Source organism: Egretta garzetta, unplaced genomic scaffold, assembly GCF_000687185.1.
Source record: "Egretta garzetta isolate BGI_Z169 unplaced genomic scaffold, ASM68718v1 scaffold329, whole genome shotgun sequence".
Classification (NCBI taxonomy): domain Eukaryota; kingdom Metazoa; phylum Chordata; class Aves; order Pelecaniformes; family Ardeidae; genus Egretta; species Egretta garzetta.
The window spans coordinates 3,667,048-3,689,264 of NW_009269999.1; the positions used below are offsets into that span (position 1 = coordinate 3,667,048).

At 38.2% G+C, this 22,217-nt stretch overlaps 1 protein-coding gene across 1 annotated transcript in view; it reads left to right on the plus strand.

The window, feature by feature from the left end:
* The window catches only part of EXT2 (exostosin glycosyltransferase 2), an 80,497-nt gene that overhangs the window by 27,398 nt on the left and 30,882 nt on the right, over nt 1-22,217 (plus strand). The window contains 2 exon segments of the mRNA XM_009647557.2: nt 8,221-8,352; nt 19,870-20,059. Coding sequence (XP_009645852.2) covers nt 8,221-8,352; nt 19,870-20,059 — 322 coding nt within the window.

Consider the following 22,217-nt stretch of genomic DNA (forward strand, 5'->3'; position numbering starts at 1 on the left):
ATCATGTAGATATGACTGTCTGGAAGCCAAAGTAGGATCTATATTACTCTTACAGCTGCATTATTTCTGCAGTGTCAACACATGTTATTTGCCTGTAAATAGGAAGACAGAACTGAAAGCTCTTCGGGAGCAAAGGGAATTCAGTAAATGGTAGACATTTTTACATTACCTGTTTTTAAAACTCTTTATGAAACTTTGAGGTTTTTTTCTCATCCTGCTCCTTTCTTTGTTGGCTCTGTCTCGATGCTTTGCAACAGTATTCCCAGCCACAGCTGAAAACAGGGTGGTTCCTTGCTGCTTGTAGTGCTGATACCTATTTGTTTGTTCCGTAACTGAAATGTACTTTGGCAGTGGATTTGTGGGGTGCCAGGGCAGTAAGTCAGGTTTTCTGGCTGGTGCAACATTGCCTTCTGCAAGAGAGTTGTGAAGCTGGTGTACTCATTGATCAAAGCAGCAAGTTTCAGGTGTAGAAATATATGGAGGGAGGGGAGAATGCCAGTGTTAAGTGGTATTTTTATCTATTCAAGTCTTGTGTTCTTGTTATTTTTAAAACTAAGTGACTATCACTAGGATGAGAAATAGCAGAAATCTGTGTTTTAGGGGTTAAGATAATGCAGGATTTCACAGCCATATAAAATGTTACCATTTCACGAGAGAGAATGAGAGCTATTCTGTTAGAAACAGCTTCTTCTGTGTCATATATTTAAGCCACATTTTAAGCAGAACAAGGCTCTTGTTCATAAGATGAAACCCTTAAAAAAAAAAAAAAACAAACCCAAACCAAAAAAACCAAACCAAAACACCCCAAACCAAAAACCACCCCGCCCCCCACCCCAAATTATCTGAAAGTATGGAGTCAAGACTCAAAATCTTAACTTTAATAGATCATTCTCATATATGCATAGTATGTGGTGTTGTACATATGGATTACTATAATTGATATAAGTGATTCTATTCAAAGCACCAAAGAGGAGAATCTGAGGAAGACTGAAGACTGCAGTGCAAGAAGCTTAACATTAATATATGAGCTTGCACTAACATTTTTCTTTACCCTTAACTCTTATGAGTCAGCATTTGTCAAGTAGTTTACAGCAATAAAACTGAGAGCCAGTAGAAGCGAGTTACTCCCAAGTGGCTGGTATCTGAAGAGTAAGACTAGCGTTTTGAACTCTGACCTCTGTCCCCTTATGAATCAGCAGCTTCAAAAAGAAAAAGAAAAAAAAGAAATTTGGGTAGTGGAAGGATTTAGTTTTCACTCTCCGTTGTATCTGAAGTAGGCAAATGTGCTTGTTTCATGGCTGAAATTACTACGGTGGAGAATATTGAGCCAGGTGATTAAGTCCACCTACTGTTTTACTTTTGAAGAGATATTTTTTGAGACTGAATTACAATAAAAACCAGCACCACAAAACATCTATCTAGAATCTCTTTCTTAAAATGTAGGACTGTAATGATACAAATTATTGTTTTTCTTGCTCATCCTGCAGAACTGTCTTGTAATTAAGGAATATTCCTCTATAGGCCACTCATATAAGTTGTATAAGTTAAATAGACGAATATTTTCAGGGCTTTACTGGGGAATCATGCCTAGCTCAGAAACAAGAGTTGAAAGATGGAATGAAAATTCAGAAACAATATTAATAGTGTTATCTTGTTCCATTAGAACCAAACCTTAGCTAAACTGGAATCAACTGTATGTGCCCTGCATGGTTCTACTGCTGATTCTTCTTTTTCCATTCTGGAGAAACTTCTGGTTTGAGCTTTGGGAAAACCCAATGCTGAATTATCTGAAGGAATCAGACACCCCCAAAAGTGCTATTCCTTGCTATGCCCATTTTTTAGTCTTAAAAGCAGCATGCTGATGTTATGACCACTCTTTATACAATGCCTACACTACTGCTTTTCTTGGATAGGTCCTTTTTGGCAAATAGACACAACGCAACCAGCTTAGGTCAAATTTCAAAGGTGCTTTTAATCTGATCTTCTATAAAACATGAAAATAATACAGAAAGCTTTTTAGTTTTAGTCAAGTTAGCTTGATTTTACCAGTATTGCATTGATTAACTCTTAAAATGCCTCCATAGTAGTTTCTGTATGGGAACAAGAGTCTAATTTTTACTTTCAGATTGTCATTTCTAAAGAGGTTACCTTCCATTTCGGGTAATGGCACCCCAAAAGTGAGCCAGCTTTCAGAGCGTGGCTCTGGTTTTTCCATAGCCTGAAACACATGAATTATTTTTGAAAAATGTACCCTACATTCCTGTTTGTTATCTTTTTGAAGATAGGGCTTTTAAGGGAAAGAAGGATCATGGCCCACAGGTGGTCACTTACTCTGTCCTCTCATGCTCCCTTAATAAGAGGAGAACAGATTGTTCAGGAGGTATTTTAAGGTACCAGAGCTCTAAATTTCTCTCTGAATGACCCTATTTTTTCCCCCCACTGATTAGAGAGAAGATTGAGCCAGCCAGCTTTAGGTGTGTTGAACGTGATTGTGTGATAAGGATCCTAAACCAAATAAGCTTTTATTTTTTTAACCCAAATTCTTATAACTTTCTAGAAACAACATATTATTGTCTAATTATTAATAGCATAAAGTCTTCTGAGTCTGCTTCACGAGCCTGTGTAGAGAAACAAAGATGGCACTGGTTTTAGCTGACCCAGCTGGTATTGTCTTTACTGAAGAGCTGCGTACTAAAAGTGATACGTGTGATCAGCAAGGAGGTTGTTGGAACAGGGAACCAGCTGTAGAAACAGTAAGGCAGTCCAGAAAGAGGGGGCAGATTACAATTTATAGGCAGAAAAATATGGGAATTTAGGGTTATAGGGTCCTTGGTCTGAACCCAAAATTTGTCTTGGGAAGCTTTTTATAAAACGCTTGTCCTCCAGAAGAGGAACTTATGCTCTCTCTTCGGTCCCATTTTACCTTGGGGATGGAGAGAGGGGAGAGTAGGGGGCTTGAGAGCTCAAGCTTGCTGTCTGATTATTATATATCATCAGCTATCCTCATATGCATCTCTAGTATGGTGCAAATGTATAATAATTCAGTTTATCTTGAACCTCAGTAGCTTATCTAATCCTGTTGCACTACAGAAAGAGGTTATGGGAGGGGGGGTTGCCTGTGACCAATTATAGTAGCTTGCTTGATGGACAGTAACTTGTTAGGTCTCAGTAACTTAAAAATTATTTGATTTTACTGTATCACATGTAACTTAAGAGCCTGAAGGTCTTAGCGGATGAATTTCCATGCCCAGAGCTGTTAGATACACAGCAGAGCTGTAGGTATTTCTTGTAATATCTTTTATATTTCTGCTGAAGGTATGCATTTTAGCAAAGGATTGCCACAGTCAGATACTTTGGTAGCATTGGTTAGCTAAATATTAGTTTTATTAGTTTAAGGTTTATTTTTACAAATAATAAGAGAGGATAAAGTTAATTTTTTTTCTATTCTTCTATACATCCCAAAATTGGAAAGGTCTGGAAATGGTAACGTCTCACAAGATCTCTGTGAGGTGAATATTACACATACTGCTGAGAGGCTGATGTAGAAGCAAGAAATCAAATAAATGTCAAGTATTTATCCATAAATAAGTAACAGAACCAGGATTAAAAGTAAGATCACCAAGGCCAGTGCTGCTGCAGCTAGGTCACGCTCTTTTCTTTGGCCAGGCTTCCCTAACCCAGCTGGTCAGGGAGTAAAAACCAGGAACGCCAAGAGCCATCGAGAAGGGAAAGCATTTAAATAGAGTCACCCCAGCCAGCATGAAAATAGTTGTATTTGAAGGCCTCATAAACCTTATCGAGGCATTTTGGAAACACTGAACTCCTGCGGTGGGGCAAAATCTTACAGCATCATGGCGCCTGACCTAAAAGCTGAGAGGAGTGGTGGTTTATGGGCAGTTAACTTTTACTACTCTTTTGCGAGTCTTGTTTTTTCCCCTTTTGCTGACTTTACCAACTCCCACCAAATCGTGGGCTGTGAAAAGGCAGGAGGTTAGGAAGTTCTTTTCATGGACTATTTTCCCCTTGATCTAAATGTTACAGAAAAGTATTCTTTTCCGTGCCTCATGCCCAGTGTTTTTCTTTTCACAAACTAATCAAAAGATTTACATTGATCTGTCTTGCACTCTACACCGGAGCACCATTAGCGGCATTAACACTAGAACTTATAAACATTATATGAATGGACTTTGTAACCTGATGCTCTGCTGGCTTGTAAGGAGCTTATAAAGAGATGCTAGGCCCCCAAGTGTGTTTATTTCTAAGGAAAATAACACCTTACCTAAATAAATGTTACTTTGTGAGTAGGCTACCCTATTGCTGTGTGCTGCTGCCTGTTGTCTCCTATGAAAATAACTGCAAATGCTTCCATCCCAAGCTCTTGCTTCTATCAGTATGTGCTGAATATGGTCGGTTTAGTTTCTTTGTAGTCCACCTGAACAAAATCCTGGAACTGAAAGCAAGTGGAACTGAACTTCTGGTTTGGATGCTTGCTTACTTGTATGAAGGAACACAAAATTTACCATACCATCTGCAGTTTCAAGGAAGAAAACGACACGAAGTTTCTAAACTACTTCTGTCTTACAGATACTGCTAGCATTCCTCAAAGTGTGCATATGTATCTGTAGAGATAAATTAATACCTCTACATTCTATTAAGCAATTTTAGCTTTTACAGAAAGTGGTGGGTTTTCGTGGCCAATCTAATGAGGATGCAGCAGTTGCAACTGGGGTGTGGGGGAAGAGAAACAACTTGGAGCTACCTACTGGTATGCCCATATTTGTGACCTTAGTCTGCCAAGCTCACCTCTAGGAGAGAGGGAGGGGTTTGGTCTCAGATTCTTTCAGTCTTTGGCTTTCATGGTGAGGCTGTCTTGGCTTTGTAAGATTTTCTGCAAAAATTGAATTCAGGCAAATTAACTTTGTGGGGCACCTATTGTATTATAAGAGATTGCAGTCACTTCCAACCCATTGGGCAACCCAATAATAATATATATTTCTCATTCTCAGTCAAGTCATTCATTTGTCAGTCACTTTACATTTGACTCTTCCACATGTTGGTAAAACTGTTACAGAAAGTAATGCATTTCTGTCTTTCATCTTGGATCCATCCTAGATTTTCTGTTTATCTAGAAATTCAGAAGGGGAAGAGAAGCTGTGTTTCTTAAATACCTGTTTGCAATTCCTGGTAAGCCATATGCCCAGAAGAAGATCCCATAGGTTAACATACGTTCATCTGTGTCATTTTGGCAGTTGTACAAAGTACATGTGTGATCTCTATTTGCAATTTAGATTGCCTGTGACCTGAGTGATATTTAGGTGTATACAAAGTTAGCGTTCTCTACAAGTCTGTAGTCCATGTGGTGTGTTCCCTTAGAAAATTCTGAAATCTCATGAAGCAGACTATAGAGTACTAGAAGCTAATTTCAATTCAAGTTGAAAGGAATGGTAGCTAGACCATATCATGGTTGTAGACTGTGTATAATCAATGCTATGTGGAAGACAAGATCTGTAATTGTGGATCATTTATTTCAAGATCCTGAAAGGTTTTCATGTAGCTCTAATTAGTATGTTACAATTGCAATACCTTACAAACATTACCCACTGTATTAAAGCTACTCTTGAGTATATAACCTATTAGTCTTCTGAATTTGAAGATACAGAAAAGAGAAACGGACAGCTCAGAAAAACTGTGTAAGAATACTAAGAAAGTTGGCGTAGGAGTCAGGAACAAATATTTCTTTTTTCTTGTTGTTGTTTCTCTCTCCTGTATCCCAAATATGTTCATGGGATTTTTATCCCTCCTAGGTATTTGTTACATTCCAACATAAGCTTTTCAACCACACCAAGTAAAGCAGAAAATACATTTCAAATGGAGTTGACATACATCTTCCCAATAGAAAACTTTCCCAAAATGTTTAGTGACTTAGCATGCTGAGTGGCAGACACTAGCAAGCCATGTTAATCAATTCTGCTTTATAAAAGCAAACAAGGTGGGGAGGAAGTAATGAGACCCTGAAACATCTGTTTGGAGACTTTGAATCCCCTTAGAAGGTTTTGAGTTCTGCCTTAAAGAAACACAACTCAGAAAAATTACAACCAACTGTGGGAACATTTTCTAGCTCTTTACAAAAAATTAATTATATAAATATTAGTCTATAAAAAGTAAATTCCCTCTGCCCTCTTCTCCAGTTTTGCTTCTGGTATAAAGGTGTAGTCTTGCCTGACATTGCAAACGTTCTTTCAGCAAAGAGAAGCTAGAGTAGATTCATCCTACTTTTGCCAAAGGAGGAGAAGCAGCTTTGATTGTTATGAAGCTCAATAATCATAGATATTAGAGTATTAATAAACAGTCTTAGAGTTAGAACACTATAGGAATGCTGACATTTAATAAACAACGAAATGCACAGTCCTGTATTTCACACAATTAATAGCTATTTAATTGCTTTATAAAGTGATATATTAAAAGGCTACACAAAATAATTTCTCCTTCCTACTTAATGCTGTTTGTAGCAGTGGTTCTAAACTGTTATCTGATGTGAAAATGAAATTTGAAATCTGTGTTCTTACTCTTGTTTATTTGGGATACCTTAATAGAGAGGTTGACTGTTCTGGTCTATTTTAATTCTTAACCTACTTCTGGTTTTGTTTTTAAATCAGTTGCTGCTGAGTTCTGGATAATACCTTTTTCTTAAGAAACGGGGCATAGGGAAAAGCATGCTTAAGTCTTTGCTTAACATGTGGTGTTTGCTTTATTTATTGTCTTTTTTGTATTTTAGGAAGGCAGGCATTATTTATTCTTACCTGTTTATATAATTCTTATGCTTTTACAGTTGGATGCAATATTCATTTTGTTCTATGTTCTTGGTAATTGGCCTGTTATCCAGCTGCTAGGTCCTACCAGGGAGAGAAATAAGTGATTCCATTTGAGAGTGAAATTGCTTTGCACTCTCTCTGGATGACAAGCTCTAGAGAAGTGTAATTTTTGGATATATGAATAAGTCTCCTTAATAAAATTTTGAAACAGTCTGAAGTAGTAAGGCTTTTGAAGTAGTAAGGTTGTTAATGTTTGCTGTTTAAGGAATCCATAGCAAGAGTAAAATAGCACTTCTCCAAATTTGTATGTTGTCTTCAGTTGTGTTCTGGCTCTGAAAGTTAGGAAGCTTAAGAAGGCTTCCAATTATAAAAAAAAATCTTTCTGTTTTAATTGTTCTATAACCTAGGTGTAAATACATAGACTTATAGTTGATAAACCATAGGGAGACTGCAAATTAAATTACGTTCTGGACACTTTAAGATGTTGGAGTTTCCTGAAGAATAATTAGGTTGAAAAAATTCACTTACGCTACATTTATTGGCAAACCTGGGTTGGATTGGGTCCTACAGGATCATTTGATGGTTCTAGGCAATTAAAAAGTATGTTTATGTCTCTAACACAGAATCGGATAAGTCAACGTTTTCATTTCCAAAACCATACTTTTCTTCCAGCGTTTCTGTCTTATATTTTGCCATACAGGACCTTAGCTTGAAAACAACTCATCTGTGAAATTCACTGCATCTGTGTATAAGAAAATCACATGCTTCAGTTCAGCAGTTTTACACTGCCTGTGTTGTAAATTAGCCTAGATTAACGATTGTAACAAATTGGTGTATGCATGTACTTCTATGTAAAAATCTTAATATTTACTTGTATAAATCATATTTGGTTTTTGGAAGACTTGGGAAAATATTAGTTTGGTAGGGTTCATGAGCACTGAAATTCTCTAGCTGATCAGCTGTCTCTAATATTGATGTTAAAAGGTGAGTTTTAAGTTCCACCTTCTAGGCTGTGTTCTTTTATTTGACTATTTAGCTGCACTGTGGATTCCTCTGCCTTGAAAAACCGAGTATAACAGCAATTTCTTCTGTTCTGTGATCAACCTGCTTCTGACATTTTTCAAGAGAAAAACATATGATAAAAGTGTGAAAGTATTCTCATTCTATTTAATCACTTGCAAAGTAATGCTGCTGCTTCTTGGCTGTAAATCCTGTTTTTGTGGGGGGTGGGGTTGAGTTAGAAGCCTTCAGGCTCTGTGGAAATATCCTAGCTACAATAAACTTGCCTCCTAATTTAATTTCCACCTGACTTATAGACTGCATGGGACAGATTGTGCATGGCAAGCCAAAACTGATTATTAAGCACTGGATCTGCGCAGTGTGAAAGTGAACTTTATTCTCTTTACAGGCAAGGTGGTTCTGGGAAGCATATTTTCAATCAATGAAAGCAATTGCTCTTGCTACTCTTCAGATTATCAATGATAGAATTTATCCATATGCTGCCATTTCTTATGAAGAATGGAATGATCCCCCAGCTGTGGTAAGTAAATTCGTTTGATTCACTCATAAAACAAATTGTGGGCTTGGTTTTTTTCCTCATATAAAAGGTATGTGCTATGCAACTTGGTAATAATTCTGTGTATGTGTGTTTGTGTGTGTGTATGTGTAGTGTTGGTAAGTTGCACAGATGAAGCTAATATATTTTATGACAACTGGCAAAATAACTAGCAGTTCATTTTATATCCTGGCAGTGAGATGCGAACTTTTAACTTTTGCTGTTGCACACACTAAATTGCTTGCTGGTTTATTTATTTATTTATCATGCATGCATACACACACACACATACACACACTTCTTTATTTCTGTTGAATTTCTAGTGAGTTTAGTGCTCTTAAAAATTAATAACTGCAGTGGAAATAGTTGGTGGAAATACTGAAGTTCTTAAACAATCTGCAAGGCTGTTTCATGTAATTCTGATGAAATAGCTAATTATTCCTATGCCTACAATTTTATCCCTGTTATTTCTACATAATTTGTTTTATACAGAAACCGGTGATCAAAGTTTTGCTGTGGTATTTTTTTTTCTTAAAAAAAAAAAAAGTTTAACTGTTTGAACTCACCTCTGTTAAGAAACACTGGAGTATTAATTAACCTTCTGCATGAAGCAGCTGGTTCTGATTTTTTACTATATAAAAGCCTGTGGATGGTTTTCACTCATAATCAGTTAATTTTCTCTGTGTCAAAATATAAAAAAAAGTTTTGTTTTACTAATAAAACCAAACTTGTTAACTGTCTCGCTTTATGGTGGTTTAGAGAGGGTTTCTCTGAAAGCTGGGTAGGGGTGCTCAGGATTAGAGTGTGTTTTACTTTAAACTCTCCAGGCTGATAGACTGTGAACAATTGCTGATGAAGAGTTAGAAGCTCATTGCTGGGTTTGAGAAGATGGCTTTCCATTGCCTAGCCAAAGGCATTAGTAATCTATTGTTATCTTTGCCTAGAGGGCAAATGTGTCACTTGTCAATATTTAAGGAAGAAATTAAGCTGCACAAGAAGCAGGTACATACTCTGCAAGAAGGGGATCAGAGCATCTTAACACCTTCAGATTATGCCAGCAAAACAAGCGCTTTGAAAGACCTAGTAAAATGAAGAAAATGGCTTTAGGGTTACTCAGTCTTTAAAGGGGACACACAAACATCTTCTCCTGGCTTCTCTCCTATACTGGAAACCTATCCATTTCTGAGGAAGCTAATCTTACTCTGAGCAACAAGCAGGCTCCTTTTTTTTTTCCAACATATACTTGGAAAAAATATTTATATTAGTCATTCAACCTAGTGGTTCTTAAGCAGAAGGCTTATGGCCACAGACAAGGCAACGTACTGAACAGAACTCTGAAACTGCGGAGGTGCATGTAACGGCAATACCACGCTTGGGCAGTCCAAGGAGCGGGCAGGAATACTGTATCAATGTGCAATCGCAAAGAAAAGTCAGAAGGCAGACTGCAATTAGACAAGCTGGAGCTTGTCCAGGATGTTGGAGTTAACACCTCATATTGTGCCTCTCTCATGCCACGAATGGTCAGTTCCTTGGTGGTTTTATGTCTCAGTTGAAAGAATCTGATGTTTAGCCTAGTCTATGAAAATTGCTTAGTATGTGCATGAACTCATTTCTTGCTTCAATGTGAAACAGAAATATCATTAAAAGGTCCTTTATGGGCTGTTTAAGCTCCATATTAGCCAGCAACACAGAGTGCTTGTGACCCTTTCTCAGAGGGTCAGTTAAAGAAAACAGAATTCAGATTGGGAATTGTTCAAGAGCAGTTAAATTTGTAGAACAGCAGTACTCAATCCTGTGATGTCTTTAACTGGGGATTTTGATAGCTACTCTGAGCACGTATGTTGCTGGGTTTTTTGTTGTGTGGTTTTGTTTTTTTTTTAAGCCAGCTAATACTGATTGGTTTTGACCCTTGTTCTTTCATTTGAAGCAAATAACTTGAGCCTTCTCCAATTTATCTTTTGAGTTTCTTTCTTCTGTGAGTATATTTTATCTCTTTGAGTTGAGAGCATATTACGGTTGTAGTCTATAGGGGAGCATATTTTTCAAGACTCAGCTAATTTCTAGCCTCAGACAATTTAAGAAGGTGATGATATATACAGTATCTGCTAGTAAATTTAATAATCCAATGAATTTAATAATCATTATTTTAATGTTGGTTTTTAAAAAAATAATTGCTCTAGTCAGAATTCCACAGTTGGTACCTGCTTGTCAGGGGAATAATGATCCGCTTGAGCCTGAGTATGTTTCTCATCTAAGCTGGTGCCTAATGTCCAGTCATGGCACTGCTACAATTTCTAGTAAGCCTGGATGAAACATTGTCGTTGGAAAGCAGGTACATATGTACATTTGAGGTAGCAGAAGATGGCAATCGTACACTCTGACTCTGATAAGATAAAATAACTAAAGGAGACTTGAACGTGTTCCTCATTTACAGGAAAATTACCATATTCTTCTCTAAATAAACTCCAAGACTGAAGCATTTAAAGCAAATTATTTCAGGTTGGCCCCAGGGACAGGATATAGGTAACTGTTAAAATGAAGCACCTGCGAGTTAACATTAATACCACAGTGAAATGTGCGAGTAACTGAATGTCATAAATTCTTATGTTGCTGGCCCGAGCTGTACCGCCAGAACTTGCCACGTGTATTCTGCCTTTAAACTTGGCTGGCTCAGCACCCAGCTCCTCTAGCTCTGCTCGCTGTTCCTTGCGATGTTGTGGTCAGTGAGGATGGAATGCAGTGCTCTACCATACGCTTCTGTTCCCCGGTTTAGATGGGAATGTGGAGTTGCAGGAATAGTATGTCAAAGCTGTAGGCAGGTTAACAGAAGGTGCAGAGGTGCAATCACCATTTCAAGGCAAGGGGCTTGCTGCAATTCGCCAGCCATTTCTTTAATCTGTACACGGCTGTTAATAGAGCTCAGATCCCTGTGCTCTGAATAGTGAGAGCATGGATTTGCCTATGGTATATTTATACAGAAAAGGCCAGCTTTAATGGGTTTATGAGCTTACTTGCTAGGACAAATACACCTTTCTAACAGAAAGAAGAGCTTGCCGTCTGTGCAAATTGTCAGGCAGAGGAGGATCCTTAGCTAGAGAGAATCCTTGGCCGGTGCTCACCTGCCTGGTTTAAGGTTTCTTTGTGTGCTTGAAGAGGTTAATTTTGCTTAGTATGTCACTAGGATCTTGAGAAGTAATGGAAAAACAGAGGTCAGTAAAATGTCCTGGTGGTTAACTGTTTTGCTGCTCAATTGTTACAGCTGCTTCAGGTGTAAAATAAAGCAGTAAAAACATTATTTCTACTTCGACTGTTAGGGTAGCTCATAACTCTTCAAGGTGCACATTTTGCTCTGAGTTTTGTTGAGCTATTGCAGCCTCATGAGTTTGCTTCCAATTTTAAGATTTGTGATCTAATTTCAGTCTATTTCCTGTGATTTTGTGTAGCAATGCCTTTTATTATTTTGATTATAGTACAGTATAGTTGAATCTATTGTGAGTTAGCAAACATTTAACAGATTACAGCCTGTAAGTATGCTAGATGAAAGAGATTTTTAGGAGCCTCAAATGTTTGATTAAGTAAGTTTATAACGCCACCACCTATGAAGAGAAAGCTGCATCTTTCACAAAAGGCTGCCTCAAGTTTGATGTCACTTGCAAAGTAGGACCTGTAGGAACTTATGGCTCCTTTCTGAAGATTTGCTTTTTGCTTTATTTTGAGTTCAGATACTTCGAGTTAGGAGTTAGGACATGTCTGCAAACATAATAATGATTATTCTCTTTTCAGCAAAATCACATTGGCTTTTGTATCTGAGGGGATGGCTATTATCTTGGACAGTCAGCATGAAAGTGATATTCACGCTTTTAAAGTCAGTGAGGCATGCTCATGGCTAGACCTGCATATAGATAAGCTTTATTCCTGTTCCCCAGATATGCCTCAAGTCTCAACACAAAGAAACACCTTGTGTTGAGTCTGTAGTTTCCCAATCATTTTAAACCACTATAAGCAGGTACCACTGCCAAAAGAAGCAGTCCTGCAGTCTTCTACAGTCAGATGACAATTTCTTTCTCTATGTGCTACCTTCTTTTTGAATTAGCTAATTCACTTGTGGTGAATTAACTGAAATTTTCCTCATGTAAAACTTACCCAGCAAAAGAAAAAAAAGGCGGGGGTGGGGGGGGAGCAAGGGAGGGACTGGATAGCTGGAAGGCTGCTTTTTTTGGCGTTAGTTTGGCTTATATTGGCTCTAAATTATTAGTGAGACTGTTGCCTGAGTATCTTCACCGCAGTGTGGATACAGCAGCAGTGCAGGAGGATGCTTTTCCAGCAGGAGGGAGTATAAGGTACACAGAAGATAAATGCATATGCAGTTAATTCCAAACTTAGTACATTACATTGAGGAAGTCATCCAAGAGTTTTATGCAGTTGTATGGGTTGACTGAAGACTGTTGGCCTTTTCTAAAGAAAAAAAAAAAGTACATTATAAAGTGGATTATTTTCCTACTACTTGTCCACTGTCCTGTTGAGGAAGTGGAAGACTAGTAGCATATAACATGCTAATGTGTTATGGAATACTACTTTCAATAAAAATGCACCGCAAGGTATTTCCTCCTTTTAATGAAGAGGGGCAAATGATGTTTTTGGGGCCTGAAATTCGTTCTGGGACCACTTGAGTCCTTTATGTCTTAGTATTTTGCTGCAAGCATGGGAGTTTAATGCCTTTTGTATTTCTTGGCCCAGCCATTGTCCATTAGACAGGGGCAATCAGTTACGTTCAAGTAAGCCAGAAAATGACCGCTTCTACAGTGTGCATTCTGATGGTTACCAGTTTGGGCTGGATTAGAACTAATGACCTGGCTTTGAGATGTGATCTGTTATCTTCAATTAAGTACTTTGTTATGCTCTAGTAGAGGTAAATTACTTTCTCACTTGTGCTTCTTTGTAGATTATTTAAATTCTCCTCTTACTCTACCTCATACCTTGCTAATACATATGGGTTTCTGAAAAATGAGTAAGATGGGGTTTTTCCAGGTTTCTTTAGTTGCTTTTGTTGAAATTCTTTCAAGCCTATTTATAATGCAGACCTATAAAACATTAGAGGGTTTTTTTTTTTGTCAGGGGATGCTTTTGAGCTTTGACCTTGGATGATGCATACCATAGTTTAATAATCACTTGAGAATATCACTATGCTGAACAATAAACATACCAGATTTCATTTCTCCCAGTGAGGCAAAAACCAGCACCATCATTTGGTTTAAACTGAAATAGCCAAATTAGTGCAAAAAGTGCCATTTGTTTAGCAAAGCCTAAGTAGAATGTTAATTTACAAAATACTTTGTGGGCTTCTGCCAATTACCAGGCAGTTGACACTTGTTAAACAATTAAACTATTTCCAAGCTCTTTGACTAGCATTTTACAGCCCTCAGTCTCCAGATGATGCCACTGTTGTAACTGTGCTTCCATGCTAGTACTGTTCCTCATCTTCAAAGCATTAAGTAAATATTCATATACGCTTTTTTGTTTACCTGTAAATGAGAACAAGCTAGCACTTTTCTGGGCAATGCACATCTGGTATTTTTTTTCCATTGAACAATATTAGTTTCTGTTCCTGCTGTATTTCTGGCTACCCTGTATGATGGTTTGAGTCAGCTGGGTGAAGTCTTGCTTTATTTACCATGTTAGAAAATAGATATTCTTTCTCACACTAAATAAACTTCAGCTTATCGATATGTTTTTCCAGTGTTGATATTATGTTGATATTATACCTGCCCAGAGGTTAGGATTCTTCTCTTACACAGCGATAGATAACCTCACTGATATCCTGTCTTGTGTGGCTAGTATCCAGTGTGTAGGTTTATTTCCATTGTAAATGATATCCTTTGAGGCACGAACAACCAGGTTTTGGATTTGTTTGACAGAATCGGAAGCTGGATTTCTTATATTTAACTTGAATGGTATTTTAGTTCTTAAGGCTACACCTAACCATTTAATACTGTTGGGTTTCATTTTCTCTAAGAGCTTTTTCCTTTGTCTTTATCTTAGAAGTAGACACCTGAACATATAAGCGAGAGACATGTTTTTAATCTTAGCAATGCTGGTTTTGAGATGCACCCAAAGAAACTCTACAGTTTTTCTGGCTGAAGGCGAGGGGCTCATCATTATTGTTCTTAGGTTGTTTGTTGCACTGCCTGGTGCCTCCCGTGGCTTCATAACTGTGCAGCTATATTTTACGCAATGGGAGTCATTATTTTTAAATAAAAAAGGGGGGGGGACACGACTTTGTTGCTTTGGATTCCACAAGTCATCTTTTCAGTACTTTCTGGCTTTGGGAGCATGAAAGGTATATTAAGCTCCATTTTTGCAATTCAGATTATGTCATACCCTGGGTGTTTTGGGTCAGGAGCTGCTACATTCACTTATACCAGGGGAAAAAAAAAGAACCCACAGAAAAACATGAATCTTTTTCCTGGTTCTCTTTCCAATTGTCTGAATATTTTTATTAAGGTTATAATGTTATAATATTCTTAATATTCTTATTCTTACAAAAGAATGGCTGTAAAATTGATGGAGGGATTCCAAAAAGCATAAGTATTATGGCAACTGTAAATATTAACTCAGTTCTTCATAATTCTCCTCACTGCAAATCCATTCCTTTGATACATTATTGAAATTAAGGAGTTGAACAGATGAGCCTGAAGCTGAGTTTTTATATCAAAGAATGTGTTCAGCCAATAGATTCTGTCAGAAAGGTTCAGACTGCTGATTAGATTTAAGCAGCTAAAGAAAAAAAAGATGCTGAATAACTTGGTGTTGTAGATACGCGATGTATTTTGGCAATCAAAATCCATGATTCATGACAGTATCAGATTTCATCACTCAAGAAGGGATAGGTAGAAACTCCTATGTGTCTTGTGGCTAAAAAGTTTTTGAGGAGGGTTTATAATCTTCATCAAAACATGAGATGATGGCCACTGCAACTTGGCTTGTGATTCTGCAGTGTAAGCGCTGTGGTTGGCTCTGGAGAAGCAGAGAGGGTTAATTCCTTTAGTTTTGCCCTATGACCACTTGAAGATGGGAAGCATGATGAAATACTTTCTCAAAGTACTCAATAGAAACTTATCATGAATAATTGGAGCAAAATAGAATAAATCAAGGCTTCTTTTGGTCTGGTAATTCATAATTGAAACCACATTGAGGTTAGATTGATATTCAGAACAACCCAGCTGAAAAAGCCTTACCCACAGAGGCAGGGAATATATATGCCTGCTTTGCTTAGATGTGTGGAAGAACTGCTTAGCTACTGTTTAAGTTCAACACACTGGTGTCCTTACCCCTGTTCTTATAAAAGTCAGTGTGGTGTTGTTGTTCCAACTGTGTGGTTTCAGTAATAATGTTGGTTAGAACAAGCACTGAGTCTACTTGTTGAGTAAAATACACTGTCTTGTTCATGGGAGAAGTGAAATTTTATTCTTCTAAAGTGCTGTTGCTGTGTTTTCCCACTAAATGATAGCTGGGAAGTTCTTGACTCTCTTCTATAATACAGGACACTTACACAGCCTTGTTTTCCTAGAGACTGTTCTGTGATGCTGTTTGTAATGTGTCTGCTGCATCTTTCTTCAGGTCTCTTTCAATGGTACTCAGTGTACACCCAAATAAGAAGTTTTGGGGGAGGACCCTGTCCTAGTTATGTTTGGCATTTTGCCAATTCCTTTGAGGCTCTGTAGCATTTATAATGATTGGCCAGTTCTCAGTCCACTTGTGTTCATTGATGTCCTGAAGCTCCCATCTATCTCACTTCTGTATCCTGCTAAGACCGGTCTGTTTAAAAATTCTCTGCTAACTTGAACCTGAAGACTTCACATCGAGTCCAACCTTAAGTGTTCCACATAATGAGAATTCAACTCCCTTGATACTTTGTCCTTAATGCATTAACTTTCCCTAAAATAGAATCCAGTTGTTTTTAATAACCAAGAGGGAGAGCAATATTTGATGTATCTGTAGTAAGGGCAGGTGCCTTATTTCTAAGGCCTTATTACCCATGCACGCTTGTGGAAGGCACACAGGGGACAGCTGCAGCAGTCTGAATCCTTCCCTGTATGCATACCCATTCCTGAATTCTCCTCTCTCCCCAGCTTCAGGCTATCCGGAAGTTCTCACTGTCATTCAGGTCTGGCTACTTTGGCTTTTCATGTGAACTGCAAAGAGCTGTCAGACAACTGAAACTGCGAGACTTAAGTGATGTGAGATTACTCTTAGGAAACTGGCATTTGAACTTGATCCTTTTTGCCCATAAAAATGATTCACAGCAAACAACCTATTAATCTTAGATTAATTATCCTCACTCCTCTAATGATATTAGCTGGAAGGGCAAGACTGAAGGGTTGTCTTATCCATAGCTGAGTGTCAGCACTTTGTCAAAGAAAGGTGATGGATGATCAATCCGCTGTTGCTGTTTACTCTTCTCTCTGAGAGTGAAAGTTCCTGTGAATTTCCGTCAAGAATGTTAATAAAGATGGGACTGGAGCAAATGTTCCTTCACCGCGTGGTTTCTTGAGCAGTGACTGGGAGAACCCATCCCTGTGTCATTATCCATTTCATGCTTTGCTGCTATAATGGAGATTTAATTAGGTTGCTGTTGAATTAATTGCCTGTATGGTTTGCTTTTCCCAAGCAGAAATCTGGAAGACTTTAGCAAATTATGGAGGCTTGAATTTGCCCGATTTCCTGCAGAAAGTGGGGTCAATAGGTCTCAGACTGTAGACACACTCTTCAGGCAGGCAGCAGGGGGTTGGCTTTTAATGGCACTTGAGAGATGCTTAATTGCCTTTTTGAAATGTTTTTCTCAAATGAGAGGCTTGGTTCTCCCATCCATTAGCGAGTGTCTATAGGCTTTTCCCTCCCTCCATCATCCTTTTGTAGACACATGAGCAAAACTACCTCAAAAGTTGCCTTATTTTTCCTGTTATAACCAGCAGGGGAGAATTCTCATGACTTTCTGAAAGTAGTAAAAGTTGGAATTTAAGTCATGTACCTAAAAGTCAGGTTTTTAAGAGAAAGTATGATCATTTTTTAGGCACTTATACATGTGCTTGCACACGTACATCTGGTTTTTTTTTCCTCTAAGTACCTAAAATAGATCCTAGAAAAGAAATAGTCCTTTTCCAAAGGTATTACAGCAAGTAATTTGTTAGGAAATGCTGTGGCCAGAGAGAAGAAGTTGATAGATAAACTTGAAGTGGGAGACATTAATTTAGGTGGCAATACTCACCTGTAAGTAGTAAATACGGCATTTTCCATAGATTACTCTGCCAGTTTCTTTCTTCTTGTAGGGCAGAAACGTAAAATTTTCTTGGTGCTCTGCTGAGTATGATGTTAAACCTCTGCTTCAAGTATTAATGAGAAGAGGTTTCTGAAAGTTGTTTTAAGAAGCTGCTTGACGTTACGAGGGTCAGTTGGGTAATAGCAGTCTTGGGGTGGGGGTTGTGTGCAACAGAGTCTGTAAAGCTTTAATGAGATGGATTATGCTCTGGTAACATTTAGATTGCGATTTGCTGTAGGAATTATTGAAGCTGGAGCAAAATCAGAGGGCTGTCCCCATCTGCCACCAGTCGTCTTGTCAAATTAGCAGACGTATGTATAAAAGCTTGAATTGTAGAAACTGTAATAATCTGAAAGCAGATTTGTCTCGGCACATATCGGTTGCTAAAGTACTGGGTATATATTTCTCTGAATTACTGAGTGTAGTCCTCTGCTATCACAGGTACCATGTCCCTTCCATGAACTGAAGTTCCGTATTATGCTGTTACGATTTCTACATCATCCTATTACTCCTGTTGGGTAAAAACTAGAACGTCATGCTTTACAATAGGAACTGTCACAAACAGTTTATGTTGAATGTTACTTGTAGCAGACTTGATAAAGTACATGTAGCTGAAGACTAGTTTGTCTTCCCAAATATTTCAGGAAGCCTACTAAAAGGTGTTACTCCTACTGACAGATCCCTGCCTGGAATGTACCCTTAGACCATCCTCGATTAAAACAGTGTGCCAGTGCTGTGCTTCACTTTAGGTGAGGCGAAAAAGAGACACTTATTTACATCCCCTTCAGTGTTGATGTGTTCGTAGAAGGAAATCATATTCACATCATATCTTTTTTCTCTTTTGCCAAAATGGTCAGAATGTTATGATCCCTTTTAGTAAATAGGTTCTCTATTCTCCTTGTCCTTGAAGTTATTCCAGTTAGAAGTGTCTACTCACTAAACATGAGGAAGGTGATTGTTGGGTGTATAAAGTAACCCAAACACTAAATAAGAAAACGGAAAATTGCAAAGTATGTTTCCTGCAAATATGAGCTGATAACTTTGAGTCTGTAAAACTTGCTTTCCTCCTGATACAAGCAGGCTTGTGGTATGAGTTTAGCTGGAGAGTCTCGCAGTATTTCTGTAAACTGCTAGCAGTTACTAACCTCTTATGAGCGGTCATAGTTTTTATAGGCGAGGATTCAAGACTTCCCTGCAAAACAGCATCACTCAGTTTCTGCTTTCCCAACTCCCCTTTTCACCTCGTTCCAAAAGGTCTTGTTTTTCCCTTTGCTTCTCTGTCCGACCCCTAGTTGGAACATCAGCTGGAATGGAGAAGTTGGGTCTGAAATGCCGGCGTTTTCATTCCTGTCGAATGGTCCCTTCACTGCTTCCTCCTCCACACTGTCAGCTCCAGAGGAGGTTGGCAGAGTCAGTGGGAATTTAGTTGTCTGTCTTGTCTTTTGCCAGCTGAGCTAGCTTCCTTATGCTGGCAGTGTATTGAAGTAAGACCTTTAAAGTCTTAAAAGGGATGCCCTTGTTAAAATTCACGAGGAGTAGATAACTCTCTGAAATTCATCTTTGCATCTCGTGCCTCTCTTTTTCTTTTTTTTTTTTTTTTAAATGCAATAGGTGTGTTTTTACCATTGAACAAACACAGTTCTGTGGAAGCTAGTACACTATTCCTCTTAGTGCCTGCTTTTGCCCTTTTGGGCTGGATACACATTTTATGCCAGGTTTATATTTTTGCTGATTTGGTTTTGTTGTTGTTAACTCCTTTTTGCTTCTGAAATTGTAGTGCTGGTTAAGTTTCTCTTTGTTTATTGAGTCCTGACTATAAATATAAATGTCTTGAAATAGTGACTAGTAAATGAGAATTGAGTCATGCTGGCTGGGTTCAAAATTCACCTTGGTTTTCCTTCTCCACAAATCTATCTGCCTCTTCCCTTCTATTTGTTACCTAAACCCCATCTTGTTTGCAACATTATAGCTAGGTAAAAATGCAAATTGAATTAAGAAAGAGATTGGAATAAAGGTTTTGAGAAATTGCTGAAGTCCATTGTTGCTAGAACTGAAGAGTCAACCTGCCTGATCTGAGCAACTCTGACAGTTATGTCCTGGCTATGTGAATTACGCCCTACTGTAATAATTACCCCCTACTGTGATAAGTCACTTTAATCAAATTGTTTTCCTGGTTTACTTTACAGAAATGGAGCAGTGTGAGCAACCCACTCTTCCTTCCACTGATCCCACCTCAGTCCCAAGGTTTCACAGCCATAGTTCTGACCTATGACCGGGTGGAGAGTCTTTTCCGAGTCATCACGGAGGTGTCTAAAGTGCCTAGTCTATCCAAATTGTTAGTTGTCTGGAATAACCAGAATAAGAATCCACCAGAAGGTAAGACCCCATGGTAGGTGTGGTGGAGGAGGGTGAAACTGGGAGTAGCATACCTACTTGCATCTGTTACAGAATGACCTCTCTTCTACGTTAGTACTATGTCTTTGAAAGGTATTTCATGATTACTTTTGAAACAGTAAATTTGGAAATTTTTTTTGTGGCAATATTTTTGAAAGTGAAATGAGAAAAGCTAAAGTAGACTACAAGAAAAAAAGCATACTAGTGGTTGTGCTGCTAACTTCTGAATCAATGAAACAGATGAAATAGTTACTGAAACATTTCTGTCTTTAACTTTATTTTGGGGAGTGGTAAGGAGAGACCCATCTTTGATTTATCAATGCTTGGTTTTATTTCTCTGTAGATACTCTCATCACAGTGAATGCTACTTCTGCTAGACTGTTGTCTAGGGCAAATGTGGTTCAAAGCAGCAAAGTAGTTTGAATGCTTGTAGCTGTAAAATAAGTGAATATTTTGACTGATGAAATGAAAACTTGGGACATTTTGGGTGTCTGAAAAGAAGTTCCCACACCACCAGAATATCTTGTGAAAATGCTACAGCTAGCCCAGTAAGACAAGACATATGTGCCTTTTTTAAATGTTTGTTTCCAACCCATATGGTGCTATGTTGGTCTTTACAGTCTTTGAGTGAGTCTGGTGAAGTCTGCATGATATTTTAATTTTTTTTTTAATTCATGGTTATTGTAAAATGAGGGCACATTCATAGACCTTTTCCCAAATGATTTAAATGTGTAGATTTTTGGAAGAAGATTTGGTTTCAAAAATATATTAATGACTGCAGTGTGAACTCAGTGCTGTAAATCTCTGAATTAATCTGTTTAATATTCAGTAGCTGAGGTGTGCTTCGCTGGCATGGGTATCTGCTGGCATGCTGCTGTACTGTATCCCCTCAAGCCAGGACCTCAGCCTCAGGCTGCCCAGTCCTCACAGGTTGCTGTCTGCATTTCCAAACCCAAGATCCTAATCCCATGTTTCTCTGTCTCCTTCCCTATAACACCACTGCACATGCTGTGGCTGCTCTGTCTTCCACCAGCTCCCTTTTTTTCCCAGCCCCAGGCTGTCTGCTTCACAAGACCATGCTGCTTTTGCTCTTCTCCCAGGTCCTCAGCTGGAAGCATAGGCCCTGACATTGGTGAAATCCTTTATAAAATCTCCATGGAGTAAATGGGAGAGCCAGGAGGCATTGCCCCATGTAAAGGAAGGTACCTAAGCTTGGCTTGTGGTAACCCTCCCCTGTGCCAGACAACCACTCCAATGCTGCATGTTTTATTTCTGTGTTTATTGATTCCTAGCATGAGCTTCTTCCAAGTTCCAAACATTAATGCTAAAATCCTGAGCATTGTTCTGGGCAATCAAAGCCTCCTCTTCTCATTCTTGATTAAATACTGTAGGTATAGAAGCTGTAAATGAGTTTGTTTCCCATATGCTGTACATATGAATCTGTCATTCTCATCTGAAAATGTGGTTATTTTGTGGGAGAAGAAATGTTACCTTCTAGGACTATGTGTTCAAAAAAAAATGCTATATTTGGTGGTACAGAACCTTGTGGATTCTTCTGTCTTCTGTAGTGAATGGAGCATGTCGTTAAGACTCCTTGCTTTGTAATTCTCTTTTCAGAGGCTTCAGCTGCTGCTGTTTTCCACTCTTCAAAGTTAGCTATTCTGCATAGCAGCAACATGCAATGTAAAAATTAATCCCTGGGCACTTGTCTCAATTTACCATCTTCTAACAGCTTCTCAGAGCCAAGCTCTTGCTACCATTCACTTGGCTCACTTGCCATTTTGGCAACTCACTCCAGTTCAAAGCAGAGTGGCTTTATTGTATGCTTTAAAAAGTGTTCTGTAATACTGCTGTGCTAAACACCTCAAGTTTACTGGTTTATTAAATGTTTTGCAACCCTTTAGAGTGAGAAGTGTTGCATATAAATTGATGATAACTGCAATTTTTGCAGTAAGAAGTCTTTTTCTAAAAGCAAAAATGCTTAGTGTTATATTCAGTTATGCGATTACTGAATGCAGGTGAATTTAACCCAAATGGATTGTTTCTGAGATACAGGAGAGTTGAAGCAAATAAATCATTAGAATGATCTTTTTTGTTAAAAAATTCTATTAATTTTGCATTTAGAAATTCTGGAAAATTA